The sequence below is a fragment of the Poecilia reticulata genome, chromosome 3, assembly GCF_904066995.2.
Source record: "Poecilia reticulata chromosome 3, P_reticulata-male-v2, whole genome shotgun sequence".
Lineage (NCBI taxonomy): Eukaryota > Metazoa > Chordata > Actinopteri > Cyprinodontiformes > Poeciliidae > Poecilia > Poecilia reticulata.
Genome location: NC_088832.1, coordinates 19,565,608 through 19,584,447, shown reverse-complemented (window position 1 = coordinate 19,584,447; position 18,840 = coordinate 19,565,608). Strand labels below are relative to the sequence as shown.

At 41.9% G+C, this 18,840-nt stretch overlaps 1 protein-coding gene across 1 annotated transcript in view; it reads right to left on the bottom strand.

The window, feature by feature from the left end:
* aldh1a2 (aldehyde dehydrogenase 1 family, member A2) overlaps positions 1–16,497 on the bottom strand; it is a 33,873-nt gene extending 17,376 nt beyond the window's left edge. Inside the window, exons 1-6 of the mRNA XM_008405372.3 lie at positions 16,161–16,497; positions 5,675–5,779; positions 4,083–4,223; positions 3,612–3,741; positions 1,134–1,195; positions 348–476 (exon numbers count right to left, since the gene is read on the bottom strand). Of these exons, the coding sequence (XP_008403594.1) occupies positions 348–476; positions 1,134–1,195; positions 3,612–3,741; positions 4,083–4,223; positions 5,675–5,779; positions 16,161–16,277 (684 nt within the window). The 5' untranslated portion in view covers positions 16,278–16,497. The remainder of the gene's footprint in view (positions 1–347; positions 477–1,133; positions 1,196–3,611; positions 3,742–4,082; positions 4,224–5,674; positions 5,780–16,160) is intronic.
* Positions 16,498–18,840: the final 2,343 nt, after the last annotated feature.

The window sequence follows — 18,840 nt, the reverse complement described above, 5'->3', positions numbered from 1 at the left end:
GGACAGCCATCGTAGTGAGAATACAGCAGTTAAACAAGCTTAAACCAAATCTGCTGAGTTCTGCTTCGTTGCTAGGTAACAGGGCTGGGCTGGCTGAGGTTGCTAGGTTACGGGGCACTGCTCGTAGAATGTGACTTAACAGGAAAACAACAAGCCATTGTTGTTTGAACAAACAACAACCGTTGTTGACACCAAAAAACATCAACGTATTGCCCCCCACAAAAAAATGGCTGTTTTTTTTTAAGCACTTGGAATGTTTTCAGAAACAGTTGAGACCAAAATGGAAAAAAAAACAAAAATAAGCAAAATGTGAGTTTTACACGTAATAGATCCCCTGTAAGATTTACCTCCTTGGTGAGAGCCGCTATGTAGAGGCAGGTGAGCGGCGTCTGTTCGGCCGGCTTTAGGACGACGGTGTTTCCACAGGCGACCGCCGGGGCCAGCTTCCACGCCGTCATCATCAGGGGGAAGTTCCACTGCACACACACGCACGCACGCACGCACGCACACACACGCGGGAAAAATCATGCAACTGACACACTGGGTGGTCATAAGTCAAGTTCAATAACTCATCGCTCTTAAGTCAGTTACTCTCATTTTCATTGTGTCTAAACATAGTCAAGTGAGAAAATGTTCTAGGCACTGGTACAGTGTTTTCTCTTCCCACAGTATTCTGAGAAAGTCGGGAAATTGCAACACATGTGCAACGGAGCCGTATCGCTGTACGACACGCAGGCCTGTGTTATTTCTGCCTTACAGAGGAGCCCATGGGGCTGGGGGGCAGAACCACAGGCTTTCTGCTCTCTTGCACAATCAGCAGTGTCTCTTTCTCCTTCATCTTCTCCTCCTTTCTCATCACTCTCTCTCCCAACACGTGAAATCCCTTCTCTTCTCACTTCTCATTTATCATTACTCAACCTCACTGGCACAGTCATCGTGCGGGGAGCAGAGGGGCTCGCTGAGTGGGTTTAACCCAAATAAACAATGACTGTCAGGGAATTACTGGAAAATCAGAACGTAATCCAATAAACCATCCAGTTTCCCTTTCATACTGAGCCAGCTCTTTCTTATCTGCCTCTTTTCCCTTTTTTGTTTTTGTTGTGTGTGTCACTTGAAGAAAGGCTTATACTCACAGGGATAATTTGTCCACACACTCCTATGGGCTCATATCTGGTGAACGTCAGATACTCTCCATCTGTGAAGGAAAACACGTGCAGACGTTTTCAGGGAAATCTGCGTTTCTAATTCCAAACGTTTGCTGAAAAGTAACTCAAACTCATGTTAAACATTCACCACCCGACACCGCCGCTGTTGTCGACTCAACATGCTAATTTGTAAATGAATCCACGCTGAGCATTCCTGCTTCCTTTACCCTGGTGAGAGATTACGTTTCGAGGCCTCTGTGTGTGTGTGTGTGTGTGTGTGTGTGTGTGTGTGTGTGTGTGTGTGTGTGTGTGTGTGTGTGTGTGTGTGTGTGTGTGTGTGTGTGTGTGTGTTTTAGGTCATACAGATGGGTGTTATGCTGGAAAGGTTCGCTCATTCCTCTTGCATTAGTTGAGTTAGAGGAGGTTGTTACGGAGGGTGTGCCATGCTTGTTCACGCTCCATAAAAACAATTCATGTTGAGAAATGTGTGTATGAATTTATTACCACAGCGGTCAGCTGATTATTGCCTAATGTTGCATTTGGACAGAGCGATCAGAGGACGATGACAAGCCAAATACTCTCTCTTCTTTTTGTGGGAAACAGTAGAAGCTTGTAAACAGCAGAGAAACTTCCCATATGCTCATCGTTTCATTTCATTCTGGACCGTTTAAAGCTGCTTGCTGAGATTTTCAGCAGAAACTCGAGTGTCTGCGAGGCTCATGTGAAACTGTGACGCCGACAATCGACTTGGATTTCAATTTGGAACGAGCAATGTAAACGATACCAAACTGTGTAGCCAAAGGTGCTCTACATAATGACACTCCCTATTCATGTCACACTGCCTGTGATACAAATTTAATACCGCAAGCCCGGCTTAACATGCCAGACAAACAGAGGGGGCTGTTGATGGTGGGTGTACTGCACCGTATCCTGACAGGTGAACAAACACGGTTCCTTACATCATGCGGGCTACAGAAATATCCCCGCTTATTTAAGGTGAAACCTCACAAGAGGACCGGAGCTCGGAGCGCAGCCCTGGGAAAACGCGCGGCGGCTCTGGCAGCGCTGAATAACAGGAGCTTTGAGGGGAACAATGCGGTGGTATCAACAGGTTTCTCATGTCCTCGCTCTCATTCTTTTCTCCCCTTCCTGTTGAAATCGACAGCAGGCCTCTTCAAACGGCAAATTTAACTGTGTCAGGGGGACGAAACCGGTGGCTGCAACCTTAGAACGGTGAATGGATAACAAGGGTTTGGATTATGCACCAATTTGTTGTCTTTCTTTACCAAGCATGAGAAAGCCTGTTGTTGCACAATCTAAGTAAATGCTGCAGTTTTATAGTAAACAGCTACTGAGATTTAAAAACATCAGAAGGGGCAAATTCATTGTTTCATTTTGCTATATTTTCATTAGTCTGTATATCTGTATATATTTTATATGCTATTTGCTTAAATCTGCTTTAACTTCACAAATAAACTCATGGATGCCATCTGACCATATTTTAAGAGTGATTAATATGAATTAGTGACTTAACCCTTTCAAGAATTATGATCCTTTGTGTCAGGATTTTTTTTCCATTTTTTTTTCTTAAGGCATAAAAAGAGTTAGGAAGAAAAAGTTTGTAAAAAAAAAAATGTTGTTAATTTTTTTAGGTGATCAATTGTAAGTTTTTCCAAATACAAAGTTGTTATTTGAAAAATACATCAGTAGTAGTGTTCTTTAGGGGTTATCTAATGTCACAATATCTTTTTTACCTGCAAGAGTCGTCTACAGTAGAAGGAGGGACCAGGTCGGTTGGCATACTTTTTTTGTCTGTCGGCCATATTGGATGTAACAAAAATAATTTCTTGCATTTGCAGCTGATGGCCAATAGTTGATAGTGTATTTTATGGTGCATTAGTGTCCACTTCAGTGGTCTGAGTGCATTTATAACATAAAAATCCACAAGAAGCACAAGAGAATGGCTTTTAGACAGCTGTCCACTATAGTGACCACTGTGCATGAAAGGGTTAAAGTTTGTTTAAGACAGTAACATAAAAACATTTTATTTTAATCATAAAAGAAATTGTGACAAACATCAGATTTTTATGCTTTTGTCTTGTATGTAGTTTCTCAAGGTCATGAAATTACTTTTTTTTAAATAATACACACAAGGGAACTTTACAGAAGAGAATTAGGGCCACTGGAAAAACAAAAACAAACTTTTTTCTCAAAAGATTAAAATCAAATTCTGGAAGAAATTTCACATTTTTTCCAGTGAGCCCAATTCTCTTCTGCAGAACTTTGAAAAACATAATAATTTTAATTAAGCAATAAATTTTTGCTTTCTCATAGTTAGCGATCAGAAATAAGCTACAGTTTTAATCGCACTCCCGATAAAACCACCATGTTCATCTCCAAAATCACATTTTTCACCAGACTGACTTCATTAAGACTCTGCTGCAGTGGCTCAGAGGAAGCTCTCACCCATCGGGATGGAGGTCCCATGGATCTTGTCTGCGTATCCAGCGAAGTATCTGAGAGTCTTTATCGTTGCCTGGAGATCCACAAACAGGGTGGGCAGGAAAGGCTTCCCACTGTTCAGCGACTCAATAGTCTGGGGGGAGAAGAAGAGGGAGACATTTTGGGAAAAATGTGATATAACCTTGTGATCTTCACATAATTCTGAACCAGTTCATCCTTTACACTCACCCACGGGCGAAAAGTGACACCAAGATAACATTAAACTACAAATACAGCCCCTCAGTTCTCTTTAAGGCAAGGCAAATATTTGTATTTGCAAAAGGAGACCGAAGCAGATTTGTAGGAGGAAATAAAACACACCGGATAAGTTAGGGGGTAGAAACGGGAAGAAAAGGGCTGATGGATTAAATAAATTCTTGCACCAGATCATGGATTAGTTTATACAGATTAAAAGTTTAATTTTCATTCACTTACTGCTAGATAGACGCTGTCTCGCTCCACCAAGTCGGCCAGCTTGGCCAGCAGGCGTCCGCGCTCAGACGCGTCCATCTTTCTCCAAACGGAGCCCAAAGAGAAGGCGAGGCGAGCAGCCTGCACCGCTTTGTCAACATCCGCCTGCAAAACACCATAATTATATCAGATACATACTAAACCTTTGACTCTGTCGTTATTTTCTGACTTTATCTGCTGTCAGACAACAGTTTGATGTTTGAGTAAAAATGTCACTTGAACACATAAAGAGATAAGGACATAATCTGTTTTGACTGACATGACAGCACATCTACTCACCCTATTAATAATTCAGGTAATTATGCTACTTTTATATTAGGAGTTAAAGCTCTGTCTGTGGATTTATATATTTATATTCCTCAGAACAAACAAGATTAGCAAATATTTCCAGAATGACAGAATGTCCATCAGAGTGACAAAGATTAGTTTAGAGATTATTTCTCTCAAATTCATAAGTTTACACACAAAATGACCTTTTAAGTCTTTTTGGGTCACGGCTTTGTGCAATGTGGATTTACTTCTACTTTTACAACAATGTGGGAAAATCAGAAGAATCAGAATCAGAAGACATCTCTTGAAAAAGAAAGATGTCTTTCATTATTCTGGCATTTAACAAGTAAAAGGTTGAAAAGTTTAATCTTATCTAGTGTAGAAAACAAGGCAATGTGTATGTAAATATCTCAAAACAATGAATCCTAGTAAAAAAAGATTCTTAGACTTTATAGTTGGAGATCCTCATCGCCGTTACTCCAACATTTATCTCTGACCAAATTAACTGATTGTTAATATTTCCTATTTACTTAAACACACCAGGGATATCATTTATAGACCAACTTTATTTCAAAATACTATAAATATTGCGCTGATATCAATGTCCAATCATTTGAAACTGTTTAATTTCCAATGTTATGGAGGTTTTGCTTGCAGTAAGTCTAATTCTATGAGTAATTTCGAGAGCGTTTATAGCCGTAATGTCAGGCTGTTTCCTCCAGACCTCATTCTAGACTCACTCTGGACTCACTCTGGCCCCCTCTGGACTCATTCTAGACTCACTCTGGACTCACTCTGGCCCCCTCTGGACTCATTCTAGACTCACTCTGGACTCACTCTGGACTCATTCTAGACTCACTCTGGACTCATTCTAGACTCACTCTGGACTCATTCTAGACTCACTCTGGACTCATTCTAGACTCACTCTGGACTCATTCTAGACTCACTCTGGACTCATTCTGGACTCACTCTGGACTCATTCTGGATTCACTCTGGACTTACTCTAGACTCATTCTGGACTTACTTTAGACTCATTCTGGACTCAATCTGGATTCACTCTGGACTCATTCTGGACTCATTCTGGATTCACTCGACTTATTCTAGACTCATTCTGGACTTACTCTGGACTCATTCTGGACTCATTCTGGACTCAATCTGGATTCACTCTGGACTCACTCTGGACTCATTCTGGACTCATTCTGGATTCATTCTGGACTCACTCTGGTCTCACTCTGGACTCGTTCTGGACTCACTCTGGATTCACTCTGGACTCATTCTGGACTCACCTTATCCGCCTCCTGGACCTCACAGATCTGCTCTCCGGTCGCCGGGTTGCACACGGCGAAGGTCTTCCCACTAACGGAGTCATGCCACTCGTTATTGATGAAAATCTGCAGGGAAAATACATTTTCACTCTTCAGCCACACTTAAAGCTGAACCGCTTCGACTCTCTGATATAACGCAGCAGCGAGTGGAAAGAATGGCTGCTGCTGCTGATGCTGCATGCTTGTGTTGCTGCTTTAAGTAAGCTGGTTGCTGCAGCAGAGCCTGTGAAAGAGTAACGGCTCTCAGGCTGCAGGCCCAGCATGTCCAGCCTCTCATGTAAGCGATATGGGAGAATCTCTGGAAATCTGGACAGAGATTCCTGTGTGTCCAGCATTGCTCTCTGGGGAGTGCTCCACCATGCAGACAAAGGGGGTGGGTTAGTGTGAGACCGTGTGTGTGCGTGTGTGTGTGCGTGCATGCATGTGTGTGTGTGTGGTGGGGCTGGAGGGCGAGTAGGGGGGATAAATCCCTATCAGACACAAGACCCCCAAGCACAGAGACACACGTTTCACAACATCGCCGCTCATTTACGAGATCATAAAACACGTGCTGCGCTTGGTTTCTGTGAAGCGTTAAAGCAAGTCTTCCGTTAAACAACCGGCCGGGATTCCAAACACGGCATCCTTAACGTCTATGAAGAGCAAAAAGAAAATAAATGTTTAGACAACGGCGCTAAGTGAGAATTGTGTCTGCAAAGGAGAGCAAAGAGGAGTTTTGGGACTCCAGATGAAAAGCGCAGCAAAACGTGAGGTGTGTCTATTGAAGGAGACATGTTTAGACTCATTAGGAGGAACGCTCACGGTCTGTTTTTAATGGCTGTCAGTCCTTCTGATAGATAGAGTGCAAGGAGAACATCTGCTGGCACAAATCCCTCTGTGTATACATGTTCTCTTACCATCCTTCTCCTCCGACGCTCTGAGAGCAAACCTGAGAGGCAGAGTTCAAGTATCCCACCGGCCGGAGCCCTCCTAAACTCTCCAACATGTTTACCCCAATAAACGCCTCCCGTTAAGGACTTTTTAATTGGCTGCAAACCTCTTTTTCTGTTCACGCTCAGGCTGCTTTGACATCCAGCTTACTGACTGATAGTGCAGACGCAGTTATGGATGAACTTCAAAGGAGATACAGCATCTTAGGAGACTCCTTAAACTGACCAGTTTCTCTAATTTTACTCTTCATAGGTTTATGTTTGATTTAAATGAACATTGTTCTTCTATTCCATGAACTACTGACAACATGTCTCTGAAATTAGAAGCAAAAATGTTGTATTTATTTGCAAAAATGACAAATGGTCAAAATAACAAAAAAGATGCAGTAATTTCAGACCTCAAATAATGCAAAGGAAGCAAGTTCATATTAATTTAAAAACAACAATACTGATGTTTTAACTCAGGAAGAGTTCAGAAATCCACATTTGGTGGAATAACCAGGAGGTTTTCAATGAGGTTCAGTGCAGTGGGCTTTCTCTCAGTTTTTTCCAGAGCTGTATTTAAGATGTACCATCCTCCAGTCGACGAAACGTACACTGAAAAAACACAAATATCACCAAGACTAAACTAACTCACAAGTAACTTTTCAGCAGATATTGAGCTTGTTTTGAGTCAACAATTGCTTATTATTGATTAAAAACAAGGAATAGTTCAATTGGCAGATTATTTAATTTCTAACTATACGCTTTCCCATGTTATGAGTTAATTATTGACTTAAAAAAAGCTCAAGTGTCTCACTGAGAAACTCCTCCTAGGTTGGTTTTGTCTTATTTCAAGTATACTGAGATATTTGCTCTAGAAACTAAACCAAAATTAAGATTTTATGTTTTGCAGTGGAGTTACTTCTCTTTATTTTCTATGCCGCCTTTAATCTGCTGCTCATTAAGAGCACTTCATAAAATTGTCAGTAACTATAAGGCGAAGAGGGCCCTGTGCAAAAAAACAAAAAGTCCTGCAGAGCGCTGAATTAGTTTTTAAATTTATAGGGGCCACTGAAGTGGGGCGCCCTAAATCAGAGGAGCCCCCCTGACAGCCTCAACAGCCTGGGCAAGAATGCGGACCATGGGTAGCTTTATCCGTGGCGTAACCCCTCTGGTTGGATGCCACTAAAGGAGAAGGGATAAAGCACAAAAAAACGCAGTGGAGCAGGCCCCACCTAAATCACGGCGAGAAAAGGACGACTGTCAGATGCCGCTTGGCTCGGCCGTCTCGCTGGGCTCAGACTGGTGCGAGACTTTTGTCCCGGTTCCATTGAGAGGCTTGATTAAGATGACAGGCCCGGGTTGTAAATCAACTCTCAAGGTTTCTTAAAATTACTTTTTAGGATCGTTTCGGACAAGAGGGCAAAGAACGTAAGGATAAAAAAAAAAAAAACCCAGAGCAAGGGTGCACATTTTCAAATGACTAATGGTGTTTTCTTTTCCCCTTTCCCTGCAGGGTCTTTGCTATCGCTTCACATAATGGGTCTGTGTTTATGAAAGTTTGAGCTGCCGTCCAGAAAGTGCAGTAAAACGTCTCCTTTTATTACTAGAAAATACATTTGTTTGTTGTTCCTTAACAACCCTTTGAATTGTTAACTTTTGCAACGCTGCGACATAAAGAGGCTTTCCAAAACTAATCACACTCTCAGTAGGAGAACTGTTCCACATTTTGAAATGTTGCAACCACAAACAACAACGCAGTTTATTAGCCTTTATCAGATAGTCTGACATGAAGTTGAACATAATTGTGTGCTGGCAGGAAACGGTTATTTAAAGTCTTCACAAATAAAATCTGAAACCGTTGAGTGCAATTGTATTCCCCCCACTAAATCAGAGAAAATTTGAGTCTACAACAATTAGAGACTGAGATTCTTGTCCATTTTTTCTTTGTAAAAAATGGAACAAAGTTCAATTAAAAGCAGCTGTAAGTTTTTCCAGAATTGCCCTGGATTTAGCCATCTTCCTTCCCGTCGCTTTCCTTTTCCCTGCCAATAAAAAGCTTTCACCACAGCATGACACTTCCATCGCCATGTTTTACCATGAAGGTTGATTTGTGGAGTTACTTTTCCGACCCTTTTGCACGTTTCTACCACCTGATAGTAGCTGCGCAAGCTAGAGATAACATGCAACAGTCATTAAGGTTCTTTTTCAGATCACCTTCCAGAAAGACCAAAATTGTCCAATAAATTATTAATAAATGTCGCATTGATAGTTTTCCCGATGGAGCTGCGGATCCGTGCAGCTCCTCCAGAGTCATCATGATGGTATTCCCAGAACAGCTACGTTTACACCAGAGGTGCAAATATTTCAGTGTGTAACGATTTGGTTCTGATTTTTAGGGTTACAATTTGATTCTGAAACTATTTTAATTCAGAAACCTATTTGTCAAATTAAAATGGTCTACAGTTTCTGCTTAAATTATGTGACTGATGAGAGGAAAAGACTGTAAATATTTAAAATGTTTATTTAAAACCACTCTATAAAGCGCAATCAATTTATATATGTAAAAAAAATAAAAATAGGTCTGTGCATACAGTTCTTAAAATTACCAGTATTAGGTTAGCTTTAGCTGCCTGGCTTTTTTCAAAATAAAAACATACAAGTAGACGCATAATGCGACATGCAGATTTCTGAGCATTTTTAATTGATTCAAAATTAAAAATGCAATTCTTAATAGAATCAATTTTCTAGTTTACATTACGGTTAAATTGCACAAGTGGACTCTAATTAACTAGAACGAAGGAAACTGGCTCCAAACTGCGTTTTTATTTTATGGGCAATCAGCGTAAAGCAAGCTGGATGCATTTTGTTTTAGAAATGTTTCTAAATGTTGTACTTTTTTCCTTCCACCTCACAGTTATGAACTACTCTGTTGGTCCAGCACACAAAACCCAAACGCACTGAAGTCGTAACACTGAAGTAGTCTGTGTCATTACTTGAGTCGACGTACTGAACCTACTGGTCAATAATACTCCAGAAAAAGTCAAATTAAAAGTAGCTCTGTCCAGTTATTACTTAAGTGAAACTAATAGAGTGTGTACTTTCAAAAATACTTAAGTATTAAAAGTTTTTTTAGTGTAGTCGAGAATAATTTCAGCTAAATTGGAGAGATCGCAGATCGTATAAGGCAACACAAGTGGGACAAAAATGACTTTTCTTCCTCTCCCAGCTAGTTTAAAGCTCCATATCGCCACCTACAGTATGGGGGTGTAATTTTACTGTGTGTCGGTGGAACAAAACTACACAAACACAGCCAGAAGAAAAGTCAGTAGAGAAATGCAGCGGAGTGAAAGTATTAACTTTATGCAAAAAATGCCACTCAAGCAAAGCTCCAATTCTCAACAACTGTATGTATAAGAGCAATAAATATACTTCATTACCTCTGAACAAAGGTGTTGATATTTTTGCAAGGCAGTGTGTGGTGGACGCCTGAGCAAAGCTTACAGGCCAAGAATGTCTGCACAGGTCAGAGGGCAGCTGCAAATATTTAGCAGCGCTCGTGCTTTTCACTGAAAGCTGTCAGTCCCATCATCTCAACCTAAAGTCGGGACACCTTTTAAAATTATTACACACTTTCAATCAGCAACAAATTGCTTCAGTCGTTGTTCCAGACAATGGCTTCCACTTAAAGAAACGTTTTTCGTGACCATAAATTTTTTTAAGTGCCCTGAAGTAGGAGAAGCCAAAATACTTTCCGCTGCCAACAAAACATCTGTCTGGCTCTCTGCTTCGTCTCACGGCTCAGATGCTGGCAGGCCGGAGGAATCTGTGAAGCCCCTCGTCTTTTCTCTCTGAAGCGGGGAGGACGGTGGCCGGATTAAGGACGTGTGTGTGTTTATGCGCGACACCACGAGCTCCCGCAGCCCAGACGTGTCCTACGGGCTCCGAAAGCGGCTCGTCTGAGCAGGAAGTTTCATATCCTCCCCCATCGCAGGACCTCTGCTTCCTCTCTGCGTCTGGATGGGTTTCAGGAGCCTTCATAATTACTACTGTTACAAGTGAGGAGAGCATGTGAAAGGGGAGAGCAGCCGGTGGGTTTTCTTTTTTCTTCTCTTTTCCTGCTCCTGCTTCTCTTCACATGTTTGACACCATGGAGCCGTCATGTTTCTCATGCACACTCCCAGAGACAATGCCACCCCGCACTCCTGCGTTTCTGAGGGGGAGACCCCTCTGCCGCTCACTGGCAGCGTCTTTTACTTGTCGCTGTGTGTGTGTGTGTGTGTGTGTGTGTGTGTGTGTGTGTGTGTGTGTGTGTGCGAGCGTGCGTGAGCATGTGTGTGTGTGTGTATGTGTGTGTGTGTGTGCGTGTGTGTGTGTGTGTGTTTGTGTGAGACGACTCCAAAATTAATTCAAGCAGCGCTTTTAAAATGAACTGTGCTTATTAAGTTTATTTATTTCATGAGCGTCATTTTTTAGACACCTAATAATAATACTGAATTTATTTCTGAATGTTTTCGAGGGAAATCAGTTCAATCTGCTTTGAATAGAGAAAATGTGCTGCTAAATAAGTATATGAATATCTAAAAATATTAATAAAAACTATGAAAAAAACACTAAATGTTCTCTTATTTTTGGTTGGTAAAAATAACTAAAATTATTGTTAATTCCTAAATGCCACAAAAAAATCAACTAAATTGTTTTAAAGACTTTTTTTTATATTTTTTTATATTTTTGCTTATTTAATTGTACGCAGTTGTTTAAATGTCCTGTGACTAAATATATATTTGCCCGCTTATCCATAACAACCGGAACTTTCAATATGTAGCAAGTTATTTTTTTTAGGACCGTCCATTACGGCAGGGGTGAAATTACCGTAAAAACCTGATATTGGCTGGAAAGCGCAACGTCTCCCCTTTCAGAAACCGTTGGAAATTTTCAGACAGCGTTCCGTGTGGCTGAATTACGGTACTGCAAATATGGCTGAACCGTCGGCTCTACATTTGGTCTGGAAGGATTAAAATTGAGAAGTTTACATACACTTGTAAAATTACTTTTGTACGATTTGGTTCAGAGGAAACTCAACAATAATTTGGTGGCATTTTGGTCCATTCAGGTCTGTAAGTCACTTTGAAATACGAAGTTCTTTTGTCCTTAAGATACTTTATAATTAATTTGGCCGAATGCTTTGGGTCATTGTCAATATGTGCCTCGATCTTTTACTTTCTGGCTGATCTCTTCTAACTTTCTTTCTACATGATGCCACAGATTTTGTGAAGCGCACTAAAACGCCCCCACAAGATGATGCTGCCCTTCATGTTCTTCAGAGTTGTGATGATGTTCGCCGTTTCCTCTAAATGTGTCGATAAGAACACATTTAGAGGATTACAGTCGTTTTGTTAATTTGTCCCAGGATTCATTTGCTATCTGTAATCTGGGTTTTGACCTTCCTCTTGGAGTAATGACCTCTTCCTCGCCGAATGACCTTTCCTGTCTCGTTTTGGTGTGGATCGTAAGCGTCTCCTGGCTTCATCCAGCATCTTTACACTGAAATATCTTCATCCCACAGAACCCGTCCTCTTTCTGCTGCACATCCTCATGCTGTTCATGCTTCACTATAATTATTTGAACAGATGAACTTGGCTTCTTCAGACGTCTGGAAACTGCAGCCGATGATGAACCAGGTTTTTCGAAATCCACAAATCTCTTGTCGATTTTTTGTATAATTTCTTTAGATTTTTTTCCATGATGTCACAGAAGGAATCAGTGTGGCTAAAATCCATCCTCACTTCAATTAACTCAAATGTTGTTAATTAATCTTTTTAATTAAAATTTTTCACAGCAGGTTTGAAATGCACGGTCCACTTCTGAAATTAAAGAAAGTAATAAAAACTTTCTGTGATATTTTGCAAATAGAAACAATGTTGGTGCTCAAAACTTGCCCTAAACTTTAGCTTAACTTTCGAGCAAGTTTCCCTACAAGTTTAAACTAAACTAAAGGAAAAGTTTATCTTATTTGAAATACAAACGATTGATTTCTTATCTGTGTATTTTACATGCTGTATGTAAATGCGAATGCACCTGAAATCTCTCTGTTTGGCTGTGATATCTGCATGTCTGTGAAAGTGTCACATATTAGAAAACCAGGCTGTTAAAAAAATGTTTTTAAAGCTCAGTAAGACAAAAACTGAATCCTCCTATGAAGGGTTAACGAAGGAGAGAAAAACGGCAGATTCATTTCCATGCATCAGCAACGAAAACTGACCTCTTCACTCTAATTACTGAGGCTTTGACGTGTTTCCTGTGTACTTTACAGTTCTTTAAAAGTCAAGTCAAGGGAGTGTTAAAAGAAAATTTTTGCATAGTTTCACTCTTGGGATCAGTAGACAGAGAGGAAGTAATTTATAAAGAAACTCTCTTTCGCAGACAAACACAGAGGAAGGTTTTTTTTTCTGTGTGCGCACTGAAGGAAGAGTTTAGTGCAACAGATTTATGAAGCCAAGTGTTTTCTATAATGACACCGCGAGGATTTACACGTCGAACAAAGAACGGAGAGGAAGTTGGAGGGGTAACCTCGCTGTCACTCGTCTCCCTTCAGCTGTGATTAAGAGACGAGGGGACGCGATGTTGACGTCTGAGCCCGGACCGTAATTTACAGTTGCTGCACAAGTGGGCATTTCACACCGACGGACACATTGATGGTGCTGCACACTTAGCCTGTCACGGCCAAAGAGATGTGCGCGGCGGAGCCTGGCGGCCATGTGATGTTGTGTAAGCGGAGGGAAAGGAGAAGGGAGAGAGGAGGCTCTCGCTGTGCTCGTCGTGATAAATCATCGTATCCCCCGACTTTGGGCTGCGTTTGATCTCGATCGCGGTAAGATGGAGGTTTTGAAGTGAAAAACTCCAGGACTGCAGGTCAGGCTGTGGCAAGGCGGGGCCGCTAACCCACACAGTGAGGCAGGGTCATAATTTACACCCCGGCGGACAGCAGCAGAGCATCGGGGAGCCCCCGAGCCTCCATCTGTACTATCTCAATCAGTGACAGATTGATGGAGGCTCCTCTTCATGCAAACCAAAGAGGACGTCTCTGCATTGGCTGCTCTACAAACACACGGGCCCTCGGCAGGCGGACTCAGAGCAGGTTCCTATGGTGAAAAGTGCACTTATGCCACCATGAGCAAAGCAACAAAGAAAATTTATCACTTTTGATTGGATTAGGAGATCTGTAACTCACACACCGAACAAGGCTAATGAGCTCTAGCAGCTTTTAAGTTCACCAGATTTGTGGCACAGGTCATTATCCAATTACAGCCTCAATAAAACCAACGAGGACATTTTTACAAAACAAAACATCAAAATAAAGCTGTTATGAAACTTTTTATTTATTTATTTTTTAAGTTTTCAGATTTTACCATGTACTGGATTTATTTATCACAAGCTGAAAAACGTAAAAAGAAACAAACAAACAAAAACAAAACAAAACAAAAAAAAAGCAGGAATGGTCCCGGCTTTTATTCCCCCTTTCTGTTAAATTCGTCCCACAGAGTGTCTGGTTTAACAGCTCATTATCACCAAGCTGTGTGAAAAATCACAAAGAGGTAGCTGACGGGAGAATAACCTCAACAAACTCACTTTTCCTCCCTCCTGCTACACGTGGAAAAGCACAAAAACGTCAGTAAGTAGTAATCATCACTCTCTTGTTCTTCCTATTTGAACGATTTCTGCCAAGTAAAGGTGAGAGTAAGGGACTAATTAAAGTAAAGTTACTTATGCATGTTGAATTATCCCAGATTTGCACACAAAGGGAGACGTCCAATACAATTACACAATGTGACTTTGTAAGGTGAGCCGTTCATGACTCGGTGAAGGGACAAGGGGCAATAACCGTTTTTTTTTTTATCACAAGCTTCTCTCTTCGACAGGAGTTCTGTCAGGGCAGGACAATCTATCAGCCATATCTCTATTTACAGGCATGTCTGATGCAATCCGTCTGATGTTAAGTTATGGAAAATTGAACGTTCGCATCTCCAAACCGGTCAGTTTCGAGGACATCTCTCCAGCGCAGGGTGGAGTTCAGGAACCGGGTGTGAGGAGAGCCCACATCAGGGGTGCCCATAAATCAGAGCCCTTCTGCCCCCTGGTCCGCCGGGCCGGCAGGGACTGGATGATCCAAATTCCTGGAGGTTAATTCACCAAGTCGCTCCCTAAATTTCCTCCAGTGCTCCATCGTTTCCACCTCTTCAGGGGAAGGGAAGCGCGCGGCTCAACCTGCAACGTGCGCCATCCTCCTCTGCATGCAGCCGCGTGGCCTTTGCTCTCAAAACACTGGATACGTGTTAACACAAAGCAGTTCCTCCCACATTATCGCCGGTCTGTCCCTCCATAGACGCCCTTTTGTCTTGCAATCATAAAAACACTTGTTCTGCAGGAGGAGCGCTCAAGAGGCCAGAAACTGGAGCACGCTGCTCACAACCAGACCTCCAACTACACATTCCTACAGGGATCCGTCCAAAAACGCCTCACTGTGGAGTGCCTCGCTTTTCTATAGAGTGCCACCATTTATATCAGAAATCACATTTTACTACTTTACTTTCTTTACTTTCTTTACGCGTTTTCCCAGTTTGCTTCTGCATACCCCCCCAACCCCCCCCAAAAAAGAAAAAAGAAAAGTATTTTCAGCAAAGCAGCCCAGCTGCAACAAGACACACATTTCACCTCCAAACTATTCACCCTCTGAACAAACTTCAGGTCAGCAAAGACTAAATCTCTCACCGAAATCGTAACATTGAGCTACTACTTGGATTTGAACTCTAGGTGTTTTGCCATTATAAACTCGACTAAAAGCAAATACTGTAAGTCGTTGGCATGTGTTTGAATTTGTCTCAATTCCACTGAGGCCTAATTTCACTGTGAGCTATTATAATGTAAATTGAGGGACTAGAAAAAAAAAACCCATAAAAGCTTCATGATGAGAATTAAATGAGAAACAGAGAGGCTTTTTGTTCCAATTTTTGCTGTTTTCTATAAAATTTTAATAGCCCCATAAAAATGCAGTTTATAAATTGGTTTCCCGCAGCGAAGTGAAATAATGTAATAATGTCTGCAGTCCAGGTGAAATGAAAAATGAAACAACATGACAGGAAGAGCATGTGACTGGTTGTAAATTTTTAGCAGCGTCTAAAATTCAACGCCCGCTTTTTTTTTAAATTATTATTATTGCCCCATCAAATACTTTCAATTTAATTCGGCCTCTTTAAGCAAATCAATTACGAGACTTTATCACAATCTCAGCAGTGCGAGTAAAACGTGTTTTTTCTTAAATGTGTAATTTATTGAGAGCGTGTGCGAGCGAAATTAGAAATATTAAGTGCGCCTCCGTCGTAGGGAGGATGTTTCCACTCAGTTGGGACTTTAGATAGTAATTAATAAATAATAACGCTGTGACGTTCAGTCCGTGGGGAAAAAAAACTCCGCGCAAACTCTGGAGAAAAGTCCAGATCTCGGAGCTGAGAGCGCAGCCGAACGGGACGGGAACAGACCTTGGTGTGCTTGATCTCCGGGTTGGGCACCGGGGAGGGCATCAGCTGGAGGGATGCCATGAGAGCAGCCGGGTCGCTCTTCACCTCTCCGGGGATCTCGATCTTACTCGAAGTCATCGCGGCTGGTCGCTCCGCTCGTCTTCCTGCCTGCCTGCCTGCTTCCCTGCTCACTGCGCCTTCCTCCGGTGTTTCCTCCTTCCAGCGGGTTTCTGATTAGAGCTCCGGGTTCCTTCCTGGGTTTATAGCCAGGTGTCGGCTGCGGTTCGTTTTCATTGGGCGAGGAGAGAAGGGGGAAAGGGCCGTCCTTTTGAAAATTAAATCCGAGCATTTACATAAATGACCTCAAGCCATGCGTGTTGGGGAGGAGGAACACACGCACCCCACCCGCCTCACACTCACTTTCCTCAGTCGCTTTCACTCCACGCAACAGTTGGAGCTTTTTTTTTTCTTCTTTTTTTTTTACATGCTTAATTCATAGTTTTACATACACAAATATCACGCTCACAGAGCCTGCGGCGAGTTATCACACAGGTCTGGAACTGATTATCTCATATGTGCGCAGAGCGCTGATAATAACTCCGCATATTAAGGTTGCGGCTGTTTTAAATTGCACAGGAAAAAAATAAAAGGGAAATAGGTCCCAGATCTGAGCCGTAATATTTTTTTAAATGAAGTCTTCTGGCTCCTATGTGTTAAGATTTGATTTAGTTTAGAAGTAAAAGTCACTCCAATAAGGTCGTCATTAACAATTTCCTGCATAGGTGACATAAAAGTGTCACCCTGCCTTTCAGCTCGCTCTCACCCTGCGGGCTGATTTGCCTAACACAACCTCCCCACGGCCGGCGCTGTCATGTAAATCGCGAACTGCAGGGATTGCTGCAGCTCGCCGGGGTGCTGTGGGCACAGATTTGTCCTGCAGGTGATAATTCCTCCCAGAGTCTCCTTTCAAAAGCGCCCAATAAACATCCGCACATCGCTGCACTTGGGCGCAGTGTTTGGCCGCTTGCGGGTTTCTTCTCGTTCCGCATTTATATGATTCAAACAGGTTTCAATACAAGCTCAAATGAACCCAAGTAAATAAAAGAGCAGAGTTATTGGAACCAACCCTGTGTTAAGATGTGATTGCCTCCTAACTGGTTTAGTTGCTGGCAGCAACTGGTTTCAAACCATTTCACGACTGGTGCGCAACAAATTCTGCAGAGTTAAATTAACACTATGCCGAGTCTATTAGGTCCCTTTCAGAATTGGCATTAATTTAACTCTTACAGAGTTATTTCAACAACAGTTTGAGTAGTTATAACTTTTTCAAGTGCTAAAATTACTCAATTTCTTGTTGAAATAACTGAAAATATTTAAATTAACTCCAATTCTGACAAGGACCAAATAGATTGGTCACAGTGTTGATTTAACTCTGCAGAGTGTTTTAGTTTGTCCCACTCTGCTTTGCAGAATGAATTTAATCCATCGCCAACATCCCTACTTTTGACTGTTCGTCATGTTGTTTGAATGTTGACTGTAATGGGACCAAAATTGCCACCTTTGTCTCGCAAACCTGCAGAATGTTTCCCAAAATCATCATCAAAATGTTTTGAGTCATTGCATTCTTTCAAGTCCAGACGGGTTTTCAGTTTGTGAATCTGAGGAAGCCGAGGCCTATACAGCACTTTCAGATGTTGGTCTTTCTTTTTTGTAAGAATTTGTTCCACTGGTTCATCACCGTTTCCTGTCTTCTGCTGCATTATGGGAGATCCGAAGCGTTAGGAATGGCTTCAGACTTTCTGTAATGGGATGAAGCTGTTATTTTAAGAGATGTTTTAGGGTCATTTATGTTGCCAGTCAGGTTAAGTTTCAGTGATTCGGTAGGAATCACGCGACTGAACTCAGCCTTCCAAACAATGTGATTGTTCACAATTAATTTCTGATGTCACGAGGATGGAGGAAGTTGCTTTTTCAGCTGTTTGCCTTCAGGAATGAGCTCAACATTTTTTTATTATTATTATTCTGGTTGTCTCTGTCTGACTTTTTTTAGTCAGACAGAGACTAAGTTTTAGATAAAGTTCAAATGCTTTACCTCCTTTCCAAAGAAATGCCTTTGCAGCTCAACAGAAGCAGAAGCTGTTTCAGGATTAACGGAGATCTTACTTGTGTTTGAAATGTACATCATCAGACAAAAATGAGGGGGAGAGGGGGGAAATATTACTTCTCCCGTTGGATTAAAGACTCAACATGAAGGTTTGCAAGCTCAGCTTCTTGACAGGACAAAGAAGAAGTTTGGAGACAGATGTAGCTCCATCATTTGCAAACCCCGGAGTGGGTGCTTTTCCTCCATCAGCACATCAGTGCTTTTTCACAGCCTGGGCGACACTCTCCAAAGTGTCTGTTTCACATCAAAGCGGACATGCCTGCAGCCGTGACGTTGATTAATGGATTCAAAAACATCCCGTCCTCCGCCTGTCGCCTCACCTTTTCTTCTTCTTTCTTTCTTTTTTTTTTTTTTCACAAAGCCCAGCAAACGGAAGATAAGACGTACCGGAGCAGAAGGTGTGAGCAGCGCCTCAAACGCATTCATCGAGCGCCCTCTGTCGGAAGAAACGAGTTTTTCCACGTGTTGCACAAGTTGATGGCTGTAAAATGCAGCAGGCACCGAGGTGGTGACAAGCAACAAAAAAAAATAATAATA